General features: G+C 52.3%; 1 protein-coding gene across 6 annotated transcripts in view; it reads left to right on the top strand.

The window, feature by feature from the left end:
• The window catches only part of Itpk1 (inositol-tetrakisphosphate 1-kinase), a 133,732-nt gene that overhangs the window by 74,968 nt on the left and 36,277 nt on the right, over nucleotides 1-22,487 (top strand). For all 6 annotated transcript variants that reach the window (XM_039112755.2, XM_017594304.3, XM_063262334.1 and 3 more), the window contains 2 exons: nucleotides 3,750-3,875; nucleotides 20,584-20,701. In XM_039112755.2, the coding sequence (XP_038968683.1) occupies nucleotides 20,695-20,701 (7 nt within the window). In that variant the 5' untranslated portion in view covers nucleotides 3,750-3,875; nucleotides 20,584-20,694. The remainder of the gene's footprint in view (nucleotides 1-3,749; nucleotides 3,876-20,583; nucleotides 20,702-22,487) is intronic.

The raw sequence follows: 22,487 nt of genomic DNA, 5'->3' as shown, positions 1-22,487 counted from the left end.
CCCGGCCATGCTCACATTTCTGCCTGGTTCCAGGTGCTGGTTTTGGGATAGAGACAGTGTCAGGGGCCTAGCTTGGTTACCAGGTAGGGCATGAATATGCTAATTACTGTTCTGGAAATCAGAGGTGACTCATGGGCCACTGGGATTTGCCAACTTTGACCCATATCCTACCAGCCCTGCCTGCCCCCCTAGGCAGCCTCACTTGCCTTTGTCAGTGAGGCAAACAGTGGCCTTTTGTTCTCTCTGAATTCAGAGCTCTGTGTGCTGCCTGCCACCATGTCCAGTGCTGGCCTCGCCGGGCAGCCAGACCTGGAAGTGGAGCAACTGTGGATTCCTGGTCTCGGTGGTCAGGCCTTTCATTGGCATGCCCTTAACCCTCCCTGAGAGGGACAGACCATACTTCTCCCAAGGTGGAGAACAAGAAGTCTCTGGGGATGTTCTGGGCACTGAGTGGTCAGAGAAATGGAGTGGCGAGCACACACAAATCTTTACCCTGAGCCCTGTCCTCACCCTGTCGAGGAGACAGGGCTTTGACTGTGCCATCTTTTGAAACATCCCTTCCGTACAATCCCCTCGCCTGTGACGTGCTCTCTCCTAAGGGCCCCCACCTTTGCAGTGTTCCCTCTGTGGTGCTCTGGTGTCAGGAGCCCTTCACGCCCATCGTGCACTATTGAGGCCTCAGATGAAGCCCAAGGCAGTGGGGAGAGACTGGGGCTTCTCTTGAGGTTCTTTCAAGGCATCCTCCTTGGAGAATGATGGTGGCTTCCCTGGCCACCTGAAGAAAAGCAGAAAGGCTCATCTGTACAGCTGTATACAAGGTGCTATGGCGGCACACACCTGCTGGAGGGTCAGGAGGATGGCCACAAGTTCAAGGGCAGCTTGAGCTTTAGAAAAGGAAAGATAGCCAGGTGTGGTGAGTCTAGAGACTAAGACAGGCAGATCTTTTGTGAGTTCAAGGCCATCCTGGTCTACACAGAGTGGTCCAGGGCAGCCGGGGCTATGTAGGAAAAACCCTGTCTCAAAAGGGGGGTGCGGGAGGGGGATGAAGACACAATGCGGAGGCAAGAGGCTGCCATGCTGTGGAACAGAACCACACCAGGCCTGATGTGTATCCCAAGTTACTTTTCTTGTGAAAGGGCTTTATTGGCATAAAAATGCCTGGAAAGTACACAAAGGAAGGTGGCTGGCTTCCAGACTCAACTGTTTACCTTTTGTAGAGCAGCCAGGAACACCGGGAGCTTATTTTCCAAACAGCCCCTGGTTGTCAGGTCTACAGGCCTCAGGCTGATATCCACCTCCTTCCCCAATCCTCAGGGGACCCCTGGTCTATCTCTAGCTGGTTTTTGTCCTTGCAAACTCCAGTGGCAAGATGCAGTCCCAAGATGCACCTGTGACTTCTAAGACAATAATAACGAACACAGTCGTGCTCTACCTGGTACCCAAGCTAGGCCCTGACACTGTCCCCCTCCCCAGATCCTGGTCCAGGGAGGGCTGGAAATGGAGACCCGCATCGTAGTTCTGTCTGGACGTAGGGAATGTGTCCACCATCACTCCAGGGACCCAGTTATCTTTTCATAGTTGCAGTGGTCTGCAAACACTGTCCTTCTGTCTGTGGTGTCCTCCACAGTGGAACCCAGCAGGCATGGCTGGAGTCCCCTGGATTCATCCTCTCACTCTAGGATTCTTCATTTGCCTCCACATCCTGTTGGGGTTGGAAGAAAGTCTAGCGTGGAGTCACCACACAGAGCCAACGAGGCCCTTCCAGTCTCCTCAGGGAAAACAGAAGCCAGGGTCACGACAAGCACAGATTGGCTGGTGGCTTGGCAGGGCAGACACTGGCATTTCTGCTGGGCCTCAGCCTGGTTCCGGCTGCGTAGCGTGGCCGGCCCATTTTTCTTCCTCAGTTCTTGGTGTTCTGGCTGTAGAAGGCAGGAGGACCATCCCCGTCTCCTAGCCTTGCTGTGAGGTCTCGGAAGACACTCAGGAAGAAGAGTCATGGTGAGAACCTTAACATTGAGACCAGCCAGACACAATTTTAAACAACAACAAAAGATACTTGGGCTGCATCCCTTCTCCTCAGTCTGGTGTCGTGTCTGTGTTTCGTTTGTTTGATACACAAGCTCGTCACCATGGGAAGGGAAGCATATTCCTCCATGATTTCTCATTGGGAGGTCTCCAGTACCTTTTGTTCCCCCTTTAAATAGGGGTGACCTTTAACATCTCTCCTGGCAGACGCTTACAAAGTGGGGTTAAGGACAGCAGGAGAGAGCGGACACATTCCAAAAGCTTATCAGATAAGAGTTAAAGTAAGTGCGCGTACGCCATAGGTGGAGTGAGCAGGGCCCGAGGGGCTGCCAAGACAGAATATGTAATATGTACAAGTGTGGGGAATTGTCACTGCCCATAGGCCCATAGGACAGGGGAACCAAAATTGTCACCGGAGCCACAGAGGTAACTGGCCATCTTGGGAGATGGGCTGTGCAGAAATACCAGGATGAAAGGTTGCGTGAGGACCAGGGGCAGGGATCAGCGTCATGACCTGCCTTTGTTGTCACCCTCCTGCGACTCTGCCAGAGGACAGCAGCCATATGGTTGTAACTTTGGATTGTGACAACCAGGGGACAGAGTGGACAGGGGACAGGGGCTGTCCGGGTGGGTTAGGAATTTAAATCAACTGCCTTAGGTCTTACTGTGTATCCAAGCTGAACTCTCCCACCCAGGTCTTAGGCTGGTTCTTAAAGTCTGCCCTCACTTAGTTTGTAGTTTCCTTTCCTCGAGTGGCTGGGAATAAAAGGAGACAGGTACGTGTGCCCTTAGCCTGCTGTCTCCTCAGAATGAGTTTGTAATTGTAGCTGTCTTATGTCATGAGTGACGCGGACCTAGCCATCCCCGAATCCTCATAGGTGCTAGCTGCTGGTGAGTCAGGGGTTGCTTTCTCTGGCCTAGTCGAGGCTATGTGGGGGGTCAGCCAGGTGCTGGGCTGTCGCCAGTTGCCTCCGAGTCTCGCCTTGTGGGTGGTGATGGTCACATGCTGGCGGCGGACATCTGGCGCATCAGGAAGCGTGGTGTCAGGGTGCCCTGGCTGTTGGCAGGTGCTTTTGGCTTGAGGTCAGGTGATGCTAAGTACCAGCTGGCCACTCTGGTGCTCTCTCTCTCTCTCTCTCTCTCTCTCTCTCTCTCTCTCTTTCTCTCTCTCTCTCTCTGTCTCTCTCTCTCTCTCTGCCTGATCCTCCCGGCCCTGCGTTCATGAAAAAACAAACACATTCCCCCTGTGGAGCAGTGTGTGAAGTACTCAGGCATCTCCTGCAGCCCTCCAGGGTCAGTGACACACCCTGGTATTCAGGGTGGAATCCAAGTGTCTAGGTTCTCAAGGAAGCAACTCTTAGACCTGCCAAGAACACCACTTTGCCATGGTTTCGGAATATCTGCTTAGATGGAGTTCCTCCCGGGTAACTGGCCATTTTTCTTCATCTCTCTGCCGAGCTCTGGTTTCAGTGGTTGGGCAGATGAGGCGTGTTCAGTAAATGCTTTCCCCATACAGCCAGTGTGTAGCATCCCCTGCTTTGTGTGCCTTTGGGGACCCTCATGCCAACCAGGAGTGTAGTTTGTCCTCAGCTACTGAGAAGAATGAGTAGTGGAGACCTCGGGCTCCTACTCTGTCCATCCAGTCTCTTGGGGCGCTACCGAGGCTCAAGGATCCCAGACGTGGTCTCAGGTACTGAAGCTCTCTCCTCTTTCTCGCCTTGCAGCTGAACCTGAGCCGGCCAATTGAGGAGCAGGGCCCCCTGGATGTCATCATCCACAAGCTGACCGATGTCATCCTCGAGGCTGACCAGAATGACAGCCAGTCCCTGGAATTGGTGCACAGGTTCCAAGTGAGTAAGGGTGGTGACCCCGCCTGTGGGGCCTGTGGGGGCGGAGGGGGAAGGCCAGGATAAGATAGCCGGAAGCTTAGAGCTCTCGAATATGTAGAAATGGCTCTGCCACTGGTGAGCTGCGGTTTTCTGGGCAAGTGCTCGGTGGTGGGCCAGGCCTCAAGTCTTGCACGTGCCCCAGGTTTGATGTCTGTGCTGGTCGAGTGTTGGTGAGCCCAGATGAGGTTTCTGTGTCTTTGGGGCAGCTGTGCTCAGCACTGACAGGTGGCTCCACTTTGACTCCAGGATAGGACCCCTCTGTTGCACCTGGGGCCAAGGGTCCCTTTCTTGAAAGCCTTTGAACCATATCCTGCACTGACAGGAAAGCCTCCATTGTTTGATTTGATACTGTGTGATGCTGTGTATGCCTTGACGTTTCTCATGGGCCCAAGGGATGTTCCCTGTTCCCACCCATTTCCCCAGCAGCTCCAGGTCCTGACCCCTGGATGACTTGACTGTCCCCTCGGGGATCTCCCAGTGGGCTGGCCATTGCCGCTGTCATTGCTGCTGACTTGTCCTGTATGTCCTCTTTTGTGGACAGATGTGATTCTTTCCTCTGGCAGGCGGCTCACGAGTCATAAAACAAAGTCATATTATCAGCAGAAATGCAGCTGAAATAGCGGCTGTCCCAGCCCCTACCCCTCCCCTGCTGCCGCCCCTCCCCAGGCTCCGGGCGCTTGGTCCAGCACTTTTCACCTACAGTAATTGGAGGTTGGAGATCCTTTCCTCTGTTAGGACAAAGGGACTCTTGTCACACAGCAACTGGCCTGCTGACAGTGTTCCTCCTGACATGTGTTCAGGGTTGGTGGCCTCAGGATGAGTGTTTCATGGTGCTCACCCACTTCCTGGAGACCTCCCGCTGCCGGGCTTCTTCCCCCACTGGTTGTGCTACCCCTTGCCTCCTGCATGCTTTCTAGGGTGTCCAAAATGAGGTGGGGATTGTCCCCATGGGCCTCTGCATGAGATCCCTCTCACTTGCGCATAGGCTGTGGCCATCCCTGGTCCTCCTCACTTTGTGGGACCTCAGTTTTCTTGTTTGTAAAGTGAGTGCTTGCAGGGAGGAGCAGCTGGCAGTGATGGGAAGAGCTTGGGAGGGTGCTTACTGCTGGTACGTGGCGTGCGTACTCCTTAGGATCTGGCTCTGTAGCAGTTCTTCAAGGCCAGCTCAGGAGTGAGGCAAGGCTGGAAGGTTTGACCCAACTGGCCCCCACTCCATGGCCTGAACTCAGCCTGAAAAGCAGCCGGCCTGAGCCTGTTTCATATCTACTTCCCGAAGGGCAGGTCTCATCAGCTTTGGTTTACAACCAGGAAACTAAGCCTCAGAGGTGTGCGGGGTGTGGCATAGCCAGGGTTTAATATTGACTTTCTCAGAAAACCCTCTCTGCTCGTTCCCTGTGTGGCTCAGTGACAACCAAGTGACCGCATGCCTTCAATACTGACCCATAGGTACAGTAGACACTCAGTAAAGCAGCCACCATCGTCACTCCCCACTCACACCTCCTGCCCTTTAGGAGGCCCCCAAGTGTCTGATTCCTATGTCTGCAATTCCTCAGGCTATGGCTGTCCTCTGGGGAGAAAACAGAGCCTGGGTACCTATGTAGACCATTGAGACAGAGTGTTTGCTAGTCCCACAGTGGATAGTGCTGATGCCTTGCAGGGGACCCTGCCAAGCTCCATCTGGGAAAGCCAGGCCAGGGTAAGGGTGAGGACTCCAGCAGGAGATATTTAGTCACTCTGGTCTGAAGCACCTTATCTCATGTTACTTGGACCAACATGGATCTCGACTACCTCAGGCTGAGGAAGCCGGTACAGGTTGGGTAATGTGCTCACTAACTTTTCTGTTGCTCTGGTAAAACACCATGACCAAGATGACTTAGCGAAGAGTTTATTCTAGCTCACCGTTCCAGAGGCAGAGTCCGCAGCGTTAGGGAAACACTGAACCTGCCTGCCTCTCTGCCCCAGATGTACCGGAGGCCTCCACTCAGGGCAGATGACTGCAGAGCCGCCGCCCAAGCTGCTCTAGGTGTAGATAAAGAACATTCTGGAGCACATGTGCTTGTGGAGTGTCTCCTAGAGAGGGTCTTAGCTAGGTCCTTAAGTCTGCTGTTTGCAGAGCACACACATTGCTGGTCACTAGCCTGGGCTGGTACCCTCATGATAACCTTCAGCGAGGTATTTCTAGAGAAAATCTTTGCCGCCGTCGATTTCAGCAGAAACCAGATAGATGGTAAAGACCGAGATATGTCTTCCTGCAGAAGAGACCAACCCTTTTGAGAAAGAGCATCAGGTTGCCTTCCGAAGAGGGGCACAGGAGTGGTCTATAGTGGTATGTAGTCTAGGAGCAGGCATCAGGACAGAGACTAGGATTAGGTCCCTTGAGGCAAGGCACTAGGGGCTGTCAGCACTGACCCAGTCATCTCTCCCTGAGAGATGCAAGGTCAGAGCCAGGCCACAGGTACCTGGGAGCTAACACTTGAACTTGACCATGCTGTGGCCTTCATTTTCAAACCCCTGTTCAGTTTTCTGTATTGGGCAGTAATAAGAAGGCATTGGCTTGGCTTGGGACCTAGGAGGAAGAAAGATGTTATAATCAGGCATGTTGATGACAGGAGCAAGAAGCAGAGCCCAGGACCTGGTATACAGAGACCTTTCTTGCACCTTAAGTGTTTTTTGCAGTAGATCAAAGCGAAGGGACTCTGCCTCAGAAAGGACTCTTCCAAAAGGACCCCATCCTACTCAGATCCTGGAGTCGTAGGATTATATGTGGAAAATGGTGAGTTTTGGAGATGTTCTGATGGCCTTTAGAACATTACGGCCTAGAACAACTCATGTGCCTCTGGTCCTCAGGGAAAGGAGCTTCAGAACTAGGCCAGCTTCTTCTTGTGTCCAGGTAGGCAGGTGGGAGGGTGCGGGCCTGGTGTGTATTGCAAGTCATTTGAGCCGGTTGTCATAGAAACCACGCCCAGTCGGTTTTCCTTTTGGATTAACCTCACAATGAAGGATTCCTGGGATGATTCAGTTGTTTTCTGCTCCAAGGGTCATGTGTAGCCAGCAGTCTGGCGCCTTTGCCCACTGCCTGAGACTTGGTTATCAGTGCACAGACATGGGCAAAGGTTTCCTTGGGGAGGGCCCTGCCTCCTGAGCCACAGGGGATGGGCGTGACTGGTATACAGGAACCCTGGAGCCTCTTGGCTTCTTGACTACTCCCTCTAGCAAGCAGTAGCAATGTCTGTCACTTTTTGGTGCCACCTGTCTAGTATGTCTTGCAAGGGTAGCCTCTAACTCATGGAGATACATCCGTGCTTGCCTCCCAGGTGCTGGGCCTTAAGGCAAGCACTACTACTCCTGGCTCTGGACACCTTCTGTAAAGGCAGCCTTGTGCTGTTCCTCCTGCCTCCTCCTTGCCACATTAGCCCTCCACAGGAGCCACTCAAGCCTGACTCTTGCTCACCCTTTGTGCAATCAGTCCGTGCAGTCAAGGTTGCCCTCATGAGAATAGGCTTCATCCGGATAGTAGATACAGTTCCTGTTCCAGGCTCTCCCCATCTTGGCCTTTACTTTCCTCACTTGGAAGTTCATTGTTGTTCCTCTGGGGCCACCTGCAACCAGGACCTTTGTCCCCAATGCTGCCCTCCACACCTGGCTCATTTCGAACGTGCCTTTGTGTTTGTCAATAGGACCGTGGTGAGGGAGGGTCTGGCTTGGGGCTGGGTGGATCAGTGGTAGGTGGAGTACATAGCTCTGGATGACTAGGGACAGAGAAGAAGAAAGCCAGGAGATTGAGGGGCAAGTGCTGCTGCCTGGCCTCTATGAAGGAATGTGACCTGGAGCCAGCAAACTGGAGAGCAGGGTGGCAGGGCCAGAGCTCAGGGAGTTTGGGGGCCAGGCTCTGGAGTTTGGACCTTCTCATGCAGAGAGAATAGGGAGTAAGACAATGGTGATAAGGTCAGGTTAACTGGCTAACTGGCAGGGGGCAGGGTGGGGTAGGAGGCTCCACTTAGGAATTTTCACCAGTGCAAGGTGAACTTTAAGCAGTCAAGGCAACAGGTAGTCGCCAGAGCTTGCACATGTGACCGAAGAGGTCTCTGTGCTCAGCCCCAGGTGTGGTGTACTCGTGTTTCCCTTCTCCGCCGCCAGGACCGGATGAAAGCCACAGCACTTGCTGCATCATCCCAGGGATGCAGGAATGGAATTCACACCCCACCCCTGTGTGCCTTGGTTCTCCACAGCTGCTTACTCAGCCTGCGGGAGACTGGGAAGCAGGTGGTCTGGGCTCAGGCAGGGAGTGCAGCTCGCTTCTGCATGATAGACTTGGCAACCTCCGTGGCTGGTCAAGAGTTCAGGGCTCTTCCTGCTGGCTGAGGCGCTCTTGGGCATCCAGGACCTCAGGTGCCACCACAGTCCCTCATGATTATGGCAAGGGGTGGGAAAAAGCTCCTGCCGGTTCTCAGTAGGTTCTCCCTACAGGCAAGGGACTGAGCTCTCTCCAGGACTCTTGTTTCCCTTTAAAAATTAAAGTAGCCTATAAAGGTTTTTGTGAGCATTAAAAATATTAATATATGCATGTGTGCTTGGAACAGTGCCTGGCATGGAATGAGAACTCAGTGTGTGTGTGTGTGCATGTGTGTGTGTGTGTGTGATGTGTGTGTGTGTGTGTGTGTGATGTGAGTGTGTGTGGTATGTGTGTATGGTGTGTGTATGGTGTATGTGTGGTGTGTGGGGGTATGTGTGGTGTGTATGGTGGGTGTGGGTGGTGTGTGTGTGGGGGTGTGGGGGTGTGGTGTGTGTGTGGTGTGGTATGTGGTGTGGGGGTGTGTGTGAGTGGTGGGTATGGTGTGTGTGTGGGGGTGTGGTGGGTGTGCTGTGTGTATGTGGTATATATATGTGTGGTATGTGTGTGTGGTGTGTGTGTGGGTGGTGTGTGTGTGTGGGGTGTGTGTGGTGTGTGTGTGTGTGTGTGGTATGTGGTGTGTGTGTGGTAGGTACGGTGTAGTGTGGTGTGTGTGGGTGTGTGGGCCTGTGTGTGGGTGTGTGGGCCTGTGGGCCTGTGTGGGCCTGTGTGTGGGTGTGTGGGCCTGTGTGGGCATTGACCATTTTCCTCCTTGTTGTCTGGTATATGGTAGGACATGCAGACCCTGTGGCACCTTGGAGCGCTCAACCATGCTTCTGTCACTACAGTGACAGCAGCACTTTGGCCCCAGCCTTAGCTGTGGCCCCAGCCAGTTTATGAGTTCTTGATTGTAATTGGAGCCAAGGAGACAGTGATTATGAAAGTGTCCCTTAGTGGGAGGCACGCCTGTGAGGGGGCCTGCGGAAGTGTGGGCTACTTAGCCTAAAAGACAGGGTCAGGGAGAAGAGGTAGCCAGAGGGACTTGGCTGTTATTCCTGGCTCTGCCCCTCACTAGTTAGCCACCCTGCCTGCCACACAAGGAGCAGTTTAGATGATACTTAACAGTAACCTTGGGGGCTGGGGATTTAGCTCAGTGGTAGAGCGCTTACCTAGGAAGCACAAGGCCCTGGGTTCGGTCCCCAGCTCCGAAAAAAAGAACCAAAAAAAAAAAAACCCAAAAAAACAAAAAAAACAGTAACCTTGGGATTGAGCCTGTCTAGTCCTAAGTGTGGCTGGCACCTCCCAAGCCATAGCACCATCCACCCTCCCCTCTCGAGTACAGATGGGATAGCACCACAGGCATGAAGTTCAATGTGGCGGCCTCCAACACTGAGGAGCCCCTAGTGGAGGGTCTATGCTGTGCTGGAGGATGGAGGGGAAGTCAAGGGGACAAAGATTTCCTTGTTCTTGACCTTTTAACCCAATTAGGAAGCCAACATCCAAACCCACGAGAAGTTGTGTAACAGTCTAAAGTGAGCTTCTGTTGGTTTGTATGTGGGTCAGAGCTAGAACATGGGACCCAGAAAAGATTTTCTATTGCCACAGCAGATCAACAACAGAGGCTGCCTTCGGCTAGTCACAGACCGTGTGGACGTGCTGCCTGGGTCCTGCCCCACTCTTACTAGATGTTCCTCATCTCAATCCTTGAGATAACAGAATTAGTTATGAGTTTTCCAGGCCCAAGGAAGCTGCCACCTGCTCAGAATCATTAGAAAGAGGCAGGGCTAGGACTGAAGCTTATATTCTTTTCACAAGTGCCTGAAGGCTTCCTTTGGATAGTAGCTAATAGTACCCCTTCCCTTTCCCTCAGCTGGCTGGAGGGTCACCTAGAAAGAGGTCATTCATTGCCTTGGATTGTTCTGACCCAGTTGGTGCCGCATGTGGGTGAAACATAGGCTAACAGAAGCCAAGGGACTCAAAGCTGCTTAACCCAGTCCCAGAGCAGCAGACTCAGTACAGGGCGGCCATGAGGTCAACCTCAGGATCACAGCTCAGTCACAAGGCCAGTCGGCCCAGGGAGACGGCCACACAGTCTGCCCATTGTTTATTTAGGTGGTAGGGACTAGACTGGGCATTGCTCTTTCTGAGGAAGGAGGGAACTCAATTTAATACCTTTGTCTGGTAGAAGGTATTCTTATCCCCACTGTGGATAGAAGAAGACCCAAGCCCTACCACTCCACTGCCCAGTATCGAAGCCCTTACAAACAACAGGTAGTGTTTTCCCTCAAGGTCTGGTGCGTGCTGAGTTTTAGAAATGTGTTTATTAGCAGAGCGTGCTGGTACACACCTGAGCTCTCAGGACCTGTGAGGTGGAGGCAAAAGAATCGGGAGTTTAAGGTTTAGTGATAGGAGATCGTCTCAAGTCAAATGAGTAAACAAAGAAAGATGTTTCCTGGTGTGCTTTCTGCCAGACATGGTGGTGCACACCTGCAATTCCAGCACTTGGGGGACTGAAGGAAGAAAACTGAGATACCCAAAAATAAGCAAACAACCTCAAGAAACATTTCCTAGTTGTAGAAAGAGCTTCTGCACCCTTTATCTTAGGGTTTCTTGGCCATGGTGCCATCAACACCTTGAACTGGATAGTTCTTTGTTGTTGGGACCTGTCCAGATTGTTGAGTAGCCCGCTTGGTCTATGCCTCAAACATTCTCCATTGTACGGACCAAACGTGCCTCCAGATACTGCCATGGAGTTGTTGGGAGATGTCACACTTCTTAGACACCACTGTGCTTTTAGAAAATACAGTATTTTTATCTTTACGTGTCTGGGCATGTGAGGGCAGTGCCCACAAGGCCAGAAGTAGACATTCAATTCCCTGGAGATGGAGTTACTGGTGACTGTGAGCCTCCTGGCATGGCTGGTACAAACTGGGCTCAAGCCCCGTGCAAGCCTGCTCTCAAGGCTGAACCACCTCTCCAGCTCCCACTCTGTCTCTTAGGGTATGGTCTCAGCAACTCTGAGAGCTCAGGGTCACAAAAGCTGGTTCTGTTTTGTGAGTGTAGGTGCCAAAGTCCCAAAGGGTCTGCTCTCCGAGCTTGGGGATGGGTTCCCAGTCCTAGAGGACTTTGTCCCGTGGACCCCTTTTCACGGCCGTACTTAGGCCACAGTGGTGCCTGTCTCCATGTTCCTAGTTTACATAGGGATTCCATTGCCGAGTAGTATCTATGTCACCCGTGTGGGCTGCACTTACGAAGCCTGCCATCTTCTGATTTTATGGAATAAATCATGTCTCTGTAGGGGGTATCTGTACCCCCAGATTCAGGCCTCCACACCTTCTGAATGAACTCCAGCCCCAGGTTTGCTTCCCAACCCCGTTTATGAACCTCTCCACTGATCTATATCAGCCATCAAGTGACCATTGGAGTTGTCATTCAGTCAGCGAGTGCTAAGCGGGTACCAGGAATCCAAAGACATTGCAGGAACCGTCATAGTAAATCAGACAGGCCAGGCAGATAAAGCACATCCATGCCTCATGGACTGAGCTCACACATGTGCCTGGGTCTGTGCATGTGCGTACATGGGAATGGTGCAACCAAGGCACAAAATAGTAGAAGGAAAAAAAAAGCATGACTCCTGTTACAGTAAGGACCAGGGGGAAATATGACAAAGCCTGTGATGACGGTGAACTGGCAGGTTCTGTGTGTCAGCTTGACACAAACGCGAGTCATCAGAGAGGAAGGAGTGAGTCTCAGTTGAGAAAATGCCTGCATGAGATCCAACTGTACAACATTTTCTCAATTAGTGATCAATGGGAAAGGGTTCAGCCCATTGTGTGCAGTTCTGGGTTCTGTAACTAAGCAGGCTGAGTAAGCCATGGGATGCAAGTCTTGTTCCAGTACTGGACTACAATCTGGAAGTGTAAGCCAAATATAAACCCTGTCCTCCCCAACTTGTTTTTTGGCCATGGTGTTTTACCTTAGCAATAGAAACCCTGACTGAGACAAACAGGGAGAGTCCTTGAAGACAAGTGACATTGTGCGGTCCCCTTTCTGATGACCATGAGTTCACCATCTAGTGCCATTTTCCCCTTTGCAAGCTGTCTGAGGTGAAGAGCCCTCACCCTCATCCGTCGGTGGCAGGGATTGGTGACACGAGAGGATACATGCTTGTTGGGCTACTGTTTAGAGTCCAAAGCATGTGGCCCTGGGCCGGTTGTCCACCACCACATGCCAGGTTAGAGTATCTGGCAACAAGACCGCCTGTTGTCGTATGACTGAGGCCTGTTGGAAACTAGAAGTCTGGAAGGCTGCAAGTGCAGGTGAGGAGCTCAGTGTCCTCCCCCAAGTATTGACCCCTGCCCTTCCCAGAGTTCAGCCGCAGCACTGCACACAGAATGAGCCCCTGAGACCTGCTTTCCTCTGCGAGTTCTAGAGTGAAAGCTCCAGTTGTGGGCTCCATCCAGAAAACCAACAAAGCACTAGGTGAAGAGGGTAGGGAAACTGTGGCCACCGGGAGTCCCTGCTCCCAGTCATAGGCAATCCTGCTGGCTGCCCTGTTGTGTTTATGCCTATACACAGAATGGCCTTAGCTGACCAGTCCTTCACGGATGGGCCTTTAGACTTTTCTGACCTTACTTTAGACGCAAGCAGCGGTGACCATCCTCCATAGCATGTGAGGGTCTGTAGGATAAATCCCTTGGTGGAAATGCGAACTCTACACATTTTTCATTTTCTTCCTATGAAGGTTATACCACTTTCGTCCCCACTGTCAGGCACTGCTCCATTTCCTAATCAGTACATTTTGGCCTGGAGCTACCCTCTGTGAAGGGTGCCAGGATCCCAGCAGTGTCCTGGGAAGGGCTGTGTTGGCGGATCTAATGGGGCTAGCCTGGACCGCCTCGCTACTGACTATGTTGAGGATCACGCGTGGCGTGGCCCGTCTCTTCTGGGTCCTGTGTCGTCAGGCTCTCCCGTCTCGCCTTCAGGTATAAACAGGGCTGAGGAGCAGGGAAGGCTCCAGTGGATTCTGTTGTCCTTTCTGTCAGCTCTCCCAAATCACAAAGATGGCGTTGGTGTAAATGGCCAAGGTCACAGACAGACAGACAGACAGACAGACAGACAGACACACACACACACACACACACACACACACACACACACACACATACACACACACAGAGTCTCTTGCGAATGTGCAGTCCAGCCCATGTGCCCCTTGGCCAGCACTACATCACACTTACTACCAAGGCTTGTGTGTTTCTTGCTGTGTCTTGTGGCCTTTCAGAGTGCTAGACCGGTCACTCTGTGCCTTAAGGCGTCCCCATTCCCCAGGCCAAGGGATTTATTACTTTAGGATTAAATCCAGACTCCTGGACCTCAGTCTGAACTTTCCTTTGAGACCCATGTCCACCCCCGCTGCCTGGTTCTCGGGTAATCTCAGTGCCCTTCCCCAAGGCCTCTGCCTGAGATGATCTTTTTCCTCTTGACTTGTGCCTGTGGCTCTTCATCATCAATGGCCTCAGAAAATCCCTCCTTATGTTCCCTCATGGCCAGACTTGTACCCCTCCCCCAAATCCCCTGAGTCAATAATCCCCTCCCCCACGGCAGTCCCTGCTGCCACTTAGGAGATCTCTATCTCCCTGGTGGTAGATGGGAAGTTGTTCTGCAGCTTAACAGGCAGAAAGTTATACCACCCCGGCTTCCTAGGGGCTGGCCTCTTGTACTCCAGGAGGCTTTGGGCTGAGTGCTCAGACAGGAGAGATCTCTCTGGAATACAAATGAGGACTGGTTAAGACCCGAGTGTCTGCTGACAGGAAGCTCAACTCTCCAGAGAAGCCTTTTCAGAGAGTGAGACAGGAAGCTGTGGCTGAAGTTCTCTCTGCACACATCAGAGCAGCCCAGAGTACATGGAGACTCAAGAAAAGACAGCCCTGGGCATGGCCTCGTCTAGCTTAGTGTCCGCCATTGCTGGAGGGAGGGTTGTGGGGTAGGGCGGGATGGGGATAAGAGGTGTGTTGGGCATGACTGTGCTCAACCTAATTGCTTTCCTGCTCCAGCCCAGGTAGGTGCATGCCTAACTGGCCCACAGCAAGGGACCTATAGCCACATGCTCTGCGCTTCCAGGGCATCAAGGCCACACAGCCTTGAGACTCTGTGGGCCTCAGGTCTGACTCAGCATAGGTGCCCCAGGAATGTTTTCTGGTTTGTTCTGAACATTACAACCTGGGTACCTGGGTCTTAAAAACCAGTGCTGGCTCAATGGCTTTGGGTCACTTTCTCGACTCCTGCCTGAGCGGTGCCTCTGGGTCTTTGTGTTAGGCTGGGGCTGGGCTGTGTGCTGCTGGGCTGAAAGAGGTGCTCTGCAAATGGTTGGAAGGCAGACGTCCTGGAAGGCCAACCATCGGGGACTGTTAACCCAAGTCGCATAGAGAGCATCTCTGTCTTTGATAACCATGAATGGTGTCATAGCTCCTGGTGTATTCTGTATGCTGCCATAAACTGCCTCTTCCTTCCTGAGAAGACAGGCCAGGCTCGGGGACCTTCCTTTGCTTCTTGCTATAGTTCTGGATCCACAGGACTCCCAGGCTGGACAGAAGGATACGACCTCCCTGTGCCTTCTTTTTCTGCGTGCATTATCTCTGGCCGATGCTGCAGTGTGGGGTATCACAATCTGCACTGCGATTAGGCTGCAGGCCATGGCCCATTGCAGCACAGGAGAAAGACTTGTTAGGACTGGGCTAAGTGGCTCTGGCCCAGATGCAATTGAGCTGTCCTTCCTGGAGCCAGATTCTCGCCTGCCATTTTTCTTTGCCTGGTATCAGAGCCAGGACTCCATATGGATCATCTCGCACCGAGGTACTCTGAGCGCTGGTTTCCTTTGTCAGAGAGACTTTTAACAGGCCCTCTTCAGTAGGCTGCATGTGAGTGAGGCATGTCTGGACCTATGTGTAATCACTGTGTTCGTAGTAATTCACCCTCATCACGGTTCCAGCGTTGGCGATAAGAAGACTCCTAGCTCTCACCCAGCATGGGGAGGGGGTGCCTAAGAAGGCCAGCCTTATGTGACAATCAGAGGAACTCAGTAGGGAAAAATGACACTGAGAAGGCCCCCCATGAGTAATCTTCAATACCTATTTGGAAGTCAGGTCAGCTCTGATTGGGAGTCAGTCCCGCCATTCCTCTGGTGGGCGGGTGCTACTGAACCCCCCCCCCCGCCCCCATTCCCAGGAGTCCCTGGTTAGGATTTTCCCTTGGGCTTGACCTGCAGGTCCAAGATGCCTAATGTGTCTCCTAGAGCCAAATGTTCTGGATCCTAGCTCCTGCTAGGCTTAGCACACAGATGGATGTCATCTACAACCGATATCTCTGGGATAGCACTCATTAGATTGTTCTCATATGTGTCCTCCAGAGGCTGGGACCGCTTGGGACTACTCCGTAGAGTGTGGCTGGTGTTTTTGACAGTTTTCAGGGACAGGGTGAGCCCAGAAACCTGAGTCCCATGTTACAAAATGCCAAACATTCTTTTTTTCTGCGTTCCACCCACCCCTTACACATCAGTCATCCCTGGACTCCCTGGCAGCTCTCTGGGGTCACTTTATCCAGAGCTTAGGTAGCATGGGATTGCAGTCTCGACTCCAGATGTGCCTCCAGACATGGACGCCGTGACACAATGTTACTTTCCTTCTCTTGCTGTGTTAAACAGCACAACTAAAAGCAGCTCCAGGAGAGCAGGGTTTTACTTCAGCATACAGTTACCCTCCAGCGGCAAGGGAAACCAAGGTGGGAACCCGAGGGAGGAGCTGAAGCAGCGTCTGTGGAGGAACGCTACTCACCGGCTTGTTTCCATGGCTTGCTCAGCTATCTTTCTTAAACATCCCAGGCCCACCTGCTCAGGGATGGCACCATTCACACCAGACCAACCCCTTGCATCAGTTAGTAGCCAGGACATGACAATGCTTCCTTGGGCCGGCCTGTGGGAGCAATTCCTCAATGAGAGTTCCTTCTTCCCTAGTATGTCTAAGCTTGTGTCAGGGTGACCAAAACTAACTATAACAAGCAAGGTCTGAATTTGGAGCTTCTGGTGGAGAGCAAAGCCCACTTCTCTGCCAGGGGACCACAGAGGTGTAGTATAGCCAGTGTTCTTGGTCTTCTCCGTTGTCTCGGATTGCAGTGGGGAACTGTCCACCCCCAATCACTCCACCCCATAGTGTGTGTGCATGTGTGTGTGTGTGTGTGTTTGTGTCTGTGTCTGTGTGTCTGTCTGCCTGTCTGTCTGTCTGATCAGTGCCCCTAGTGGCATCATCCTGTAGGTCTGGATCAGCTTGTGCTTGAGTGGGCACCTGGTTGGCCTCTCCCTCGTCCCCTCTGACCGCGGAACGTACTGTCCGTTTCTACATGAAGGCCAGCTTCCCCGTTTGCTTCAGGATCTCGCTGTGGTCCCTCTTGGCAGGCCAGCAGCTCTCTGAGGGAACGAGTGTTTACCGCTTGCCATGGAGATGGTTTGTGTTTTTCTTCCAGCAATTTGTTTGGCAATTCTAAGAGACTTGTAGAAAGCGCATGGAGCCCTCCATACAATAGAGGAGCTGGGAAGCCTGGAGAAGAACATACTTGTAATCGCAGGGAAGCTAGTAAAAGCCTCTGCCCCTGTCCCTCTGCCATCTCCAGAGAGATTGCTATGCCCGGGCAGAGAGTCTTCTGTGGGCCTGCTTCCATCCAGGCCCAAAGCTGGTTGGCGCCTGCTTGTCAGATTGTTTCCTTCTTTAGTTTCATATGGCTTCTTTCCCTTGTGATTTTGGCTTAAATTCCTGCCTTGGTGATACTGGGCTCTCTTTAAAGGTCTCTCCCGGTGTAAGGCCATGGGGCCAGCACAGCTTTGTTGGGGCATAGGGAAGGAGCTAGATGCCTGTGTTTAGGTGGCTTCGCTCGCTGGGGAGAGTGTGTCATCCCTGGGTGGTGAGTGGCTTGGATGGTAAGTGCATACAGCCTCGCTGTCACCTGCAGTGCTACCAACAAACAGTTGTCCTTCTCTCTCCAGAGAAGCCCCAGATGGCTTTGGAACTCTACTCCTCAGGTTTCTCCAGCTAATAGACTCCTGGAACTTAAGGCCGCCTTCTTCTTCTTCCTCTTCCTCTTCCTCTTCCTCCTCCTCCTCCTCCTCCTCCTCCTCCTCCTCTTCTTCTTCTTCTTCTCCTCCTCCTCCTCCTCCTCCTTCTTCTTCCTCCTCCTCTTCTTCCTCCTCCTCCTCCTCCTCCTCCTCCTCCTCCTCCTCCTCTTCTTCTTCTTCTTCTTCTTCCTCTTCTTCCTCTTCTTCCTCTTCTTCCTCTTCTTCTTCTTCTTCTTCCTCTTCTTCCTCCTCCTCCTCCTCCCCTCCTCCTCCTCCTCTTCTTCCTCCTCCTCTTCCTCCTCCTCCTTTTTAAAGAAGGTTTCGTGTATTTTTTAATATGTGCTTTACAAGAAACAAAACACAAGAGGGCAAGAACAAAGTCACCCAGTCACAAGCAGATCAGCTCAATGTGTCGTTCTGCAGTGAGCCTTGAGAGACCCCAAGAATCCTAGTGGTTGTTGCCTCAGTCCCTGTCACATGCTCTTCCTGACACACCAGGCTGCTTCTGGAAGCAGTAGAGTGGGAAGGGGCTTGAGGGATTGGAACTTGCAGAGCTGGCCAGGACCGGTTGGGAACCAGGTACAGAGTCCCACTCCCTGGTGTATCTGCCGCTCTTGCAAGACACCCCAGCACAGGCTTTTGTAGAGTCATGTTTTCTAAGTGTGTGTGAGCAGGTGGGGGAGGAGGGGAGTTGGTGAATAGTAAGCTTGTGTGTCTGCATGCTTCGAGGCAGGAACCGCCAACAGGGATGCTTGCCCATGGGGGAAGCAGGGCTCTCTTTAAAGGTCTCTCCCAGTGTAAGGCCAACTGGTCCTGGCCAGCTCTGCAAGTTCCAGGGCTCTCAGGGAAATTAGGGAAGAGTGGCAGTGGGCACAGCTATGTGTCCTAATGGCCGTTCTTCCTAGATCTGCATTGTAGCTGCATAAGCAGCCAATGGGGCGACGGGATTCTCTGGAGTAAGCAGGTTAACTAGAATCTGCTAGAGTTGGTGCCAACCTAGAGGCCTCCCAAGGTGGCACCCAGCCACATCCAAGGGAGAGACGGAGACTTAAACATTCAGGGGAGAGGATACAAAGGAGGCCCTATGGGAGTTCATAGGGAGGACAGTGACAGACCGAGGGGGTATGAATCTGGCCTTTGCCTCAAATGCTCTCCAAGTGATACTAGGAACAAAAATAGATTCTCTTAAACAACGTTTCAATGGTTCTTTCTTTGTGTTGATAAAGCTTACTAGAGAGGCAGCATTGTGGTGTTTCCCCCTCTGACCTTCACTCACCTCAGCCTGGCACGTGGACCAGGGCGGGGCTGGGTCGAAGGCAGCAGAGGATGAAGTGAACTTGTGTGATGGTTTGCCAGAGGTACAGCTTGACAGTGGATCTGTTCTGTCGCAACTTGGGGGCCGAAATTCTAAACTCAAGGTATTAGCAGGTCTAGTTCCACCTGGGGGCCAAGGGAGGCTCTGGCCCACACCCACCCATACTCTCTGTAGCTGAATCCCAACTTGATAATGGCTAAAATCCCCTTTCCCAGTCAATCCGCTTTCACGAGTGCTGGAGTGAGGTTAGGGCTTGGAGTGTTTGGGGGGACTCAGTTCAGCCCACCAGAGTGAAGCCCAAGCCCAGCCCATCTGCTGACACCCTCCATTGTCCCTTCAGCATCTTGTAATTGTATCCTCCAAATCATAAATTTGAAAAACCAGAGAAGAGTCTCATTTCCATATGCCAGCAAGTCACCGTGATTCACCAAGGTGCCTGGGGCTCCTGGAGTCACAACAGAGTGGGTTTGTTTTTTTTTTTTTTTTTTTTGTCCCTTGGTGGGTGTATATGCTGCGTGTGTGTGTGTGTGTGTGTGTGTGTGTGTGTGTGTGTGTGTGTGTCTGCACATGTGAGTGGGTGTGCATGCATGTATATGCGCATGTGGGGGGGTGGCTAGAGGACCCTCAAGTGCTGTTCCTTTAAAACCATTCTGTGTTTTTCGAGATGTTCTCTGACCCACCTGAAACTTGCCAAGGCAGGCTACGCTGAGTGACCAGAAAGCACTAGGGATCAGCTCATCTCCTCTACCCTGTGCTGGAATTACAAGCGTGGACAACTGTGCCCTACTTTACCTGGGGCCTAGGGATTAAACTCGGGTCCTCACGCTTGCTCAGCAAACACGTTACTGGCTGAGGCATCTCCCTAGTCCCTCTGACTTCAATGTATTGAGTTGTCTTATCGCAACTTGTCTGCTACACGAGTCACTGTTCCTTCCCATGGTTGATGCTTGACTCTTCAAAGGCTAACCCTACCCCCACCCCCCCAGATTCCCCTTGGGATTCTGTAGAGCCCATCAGGAAACTGCTAGATGTGGGAAGGGAAAGGAAAGTTCTTCTGACTGACACATCTGTGACAAGGTTGAGCACAGTGGCATGGCCATAGTTGAATGGCACAGTTCTGTTCTTCACACATTTGGTTCTCTCTCTCTCTCTCTCTCTCTCTCTCTTTCTCTCTCTCTCTCTCTCTCTCTGTGTGTGTGTGTGTGTGTGTGTGTGTGTGTGTGTGTGTGCGTGTAAGACAGGGTTTCTCTGCCTAGTCCTATCTGTTCTGGAATTTGCTCTGTAGACCAGGCTGGCCCCAAACTCAGAGATCCGCCTGCCTCTGCGTGCCTCTGCTATGATTAGAGGCGTGCCCCGCCACCACCCAGCACATAGCACATTCTTATGAAATTCTCCATGAACCACGCGACATTTCGTTCCCCTCTTCCTTGCCCTGCCGTGGTGCCCTTCGCATTGGTGCAGGAGGCTGGACGCGCACTCCGGTGGAGCATGCTGAGCAGGTGGGCCAGCCCTGTGTTCAGACAGAGCTTTTACCCAGCGGGCGAATGGCCTCATCAGAACCTGACTGCCCTTCTGTTCTGAGCTGAGCTCAGGCCTTAGGCATACTTCTGCTTAAGTTCCCACTGTGGCTACTCACAGATACCTGGTCTCTGTGCTTCTTCCTTCCTGAGGTTCTCTATAGGAACTTTCAGAGGGAGTTCTCTAACCCCTTTGTCCCAGCAAGAACCCCGAGCCTGCGAGCCTGCCTCTGATTGGGCACGCATCTGCTTGGCCCTTTATTGGTTTAAACAAAGTCCTGTAATAGGGGAAAGGACAAGAGAGGGACAGATGCTTGTGGGATTCTGGATATCTGTCTATCTTATCCATGCCCTATCACAGCACTCCGCCTCCTCCTCTAACCACAAGCCGGCTTTTCTTGCAGGAGTACATCGATGCTCACCCTGAGACCATCGTCCTGGACCCCCTTCCCGCCATCAGGACCCTGTTAGACCGCTCCAAGTCCTACGAGCTCATCCGCAAGATCGAGGCCTATATGAAAGGTACAGACATGTGGCCCAGCCTTCTGACGGGTGGCCCCCCTCTGTGGTCACAGGTTATCCCCTCTCTGTGATCACAGATTATTGCTGTTCAAGGTAGGGAAGGAATCTTGTCTTGTTAAGCACTTTGATGCAGGGAAGAATTGAGTTACAGGGACAACCGTCATAGGTAGGAGGACCTATGTTCTCCTTTGTAGTTAGGGTTAAGAGATACAAGCAGCAGGATGCTCTTGGAGAGAGCCGTTCTGGCGGCGGCTGCTGCTGCTGCTGCTGCAGAGGGTTTTGCTGTGCTGAACCCCGTGGGGAGATGAGGTGTCCTGATAACGCTGTGGTTAGGAACAGAAGTGTATGTGTGGAATCGCTCATGTGCAGTAGAGTTACAGAACAGGGCAAAGGAGACAGTGGGAAGTCAGGGCCTCCAATCAAATGCAGAGAGATAGATGCACAGCGCCGCTGTCGGACATCATGGAGCACACGCTATTGCCCTGAGAGGAGCCTCCCCTCACTGTGGAGCTTCTGCCACCTGCTGGCTCTCACCCAGAGAATTTGCCTCTATCCCACCTGATCGGTCCCAGCGAAGTGCAGGCTGCCCATTCAAGGTGTGTGCTTCTGTGAGATGGACACTGTAGACAGACTGCCCAGCCTTCCCTCCCCGGACGTGTCCCGCTGAGTCTATTTATTTTCATTTTAAGCAACCGATTTTCCTTTGCCTCGGCCCAGGGGCTGCTGAGTGATGTTCCCATGCCTGGCTATCATGTAGACTATGTTTGTGGCCTAGGCTGCCTTGGACTCCAACCTGGATGCTCCTTTGCAGTGGTGGTGGAATCAGTGAGCACATTTTGGTAAGACAGGAGCAGAGCTAGTCCTGAAAGAGGGGAACAGGCTGTGGGAGTGTCTGTTTATTGGGTAAGCGCCATGCGCTTAGCCTAAGCCTCTTACGGTCTGTCTTTCAGCACTGTCTGCCAGGCACAATCAATGATCCTGTCCATTTTTCAGATGAGTCACGGGGCCCGTATTAGTCAGCGTTTTGTTACCAGAACAAAATACCTGAGCTCAGCTATGTGCATAAAGGGAAGGTTTAATTATCTCGTAGCTTTGAAGGCTAGAGTCCAAGCAGTACAGTGCAGAGTTGTCCCCTGACTACTGTACCTCACTGTGGGTGACACAGACAGGAACATAAATGGAAACAAGGGAATGGTCACATCTCAAAGGGTGAACCAGGGAGACCCAAACTCAGCCTCGTTTATAATAACGACTCCCTCACCTTGTGAAAACTACCAGGAAGTCCCAGTGGCATTAGGAATTTCAAATGTGTACACACCAACACACACACACACACACACACACACACACACACACGCCTCCACCCTTTAAATGGTTTACTCTTTTAAACTACAGCCTTAGAAACCTCCAACCACACAGACCTTTGGAGGATACAAACACACTTTATTCAAACCACAGCAGAGTTCTGAATTGTAGCAGACACTGTAGTGACCTGGTGGCTCTCCAGTTCTGGTGTTTCAGCTCCCCGCCCCAAAGCTTGCCTTTTAAAACCATGGCCAAGGGTGGACAGTGCATCCAAGTTCCTGCCTGGAGCATTAGCGAGCCCTCCCTTCTCTCTAAGGAGTAGACAGCTCTTTCTGGGGAAGAGCTGGGCTAGGCTGTCATGGAAGGGCCCAGGGGCTTCATTCCTAGTGCCTGATCTTACCAGTTATCATGGCGTCTGAGGACAATGCCTCCTTACATGTGTGTGGGAGGGCACAAGATGGCGGGTAGCCGGCAACCTTCT

Source organism: Rattus norvegicus, chromosome 6 (assembly GCF_036323735.1).
Source record: "Rattus norvegicus strain BN/NHsdMcwi chromosome 6, GRCr8, whole genome shotgun sequence".
In the NCBI taxonomy this organism is placed as follows: Eukaryota; Metazoa; Chordata; class Mammalia; order Rodentia; family Muridae; genus Rattus; species Rattus norvegicus.
This window is presented reverse-complemented; position numbering and strand designations above follow the sequence as displayed.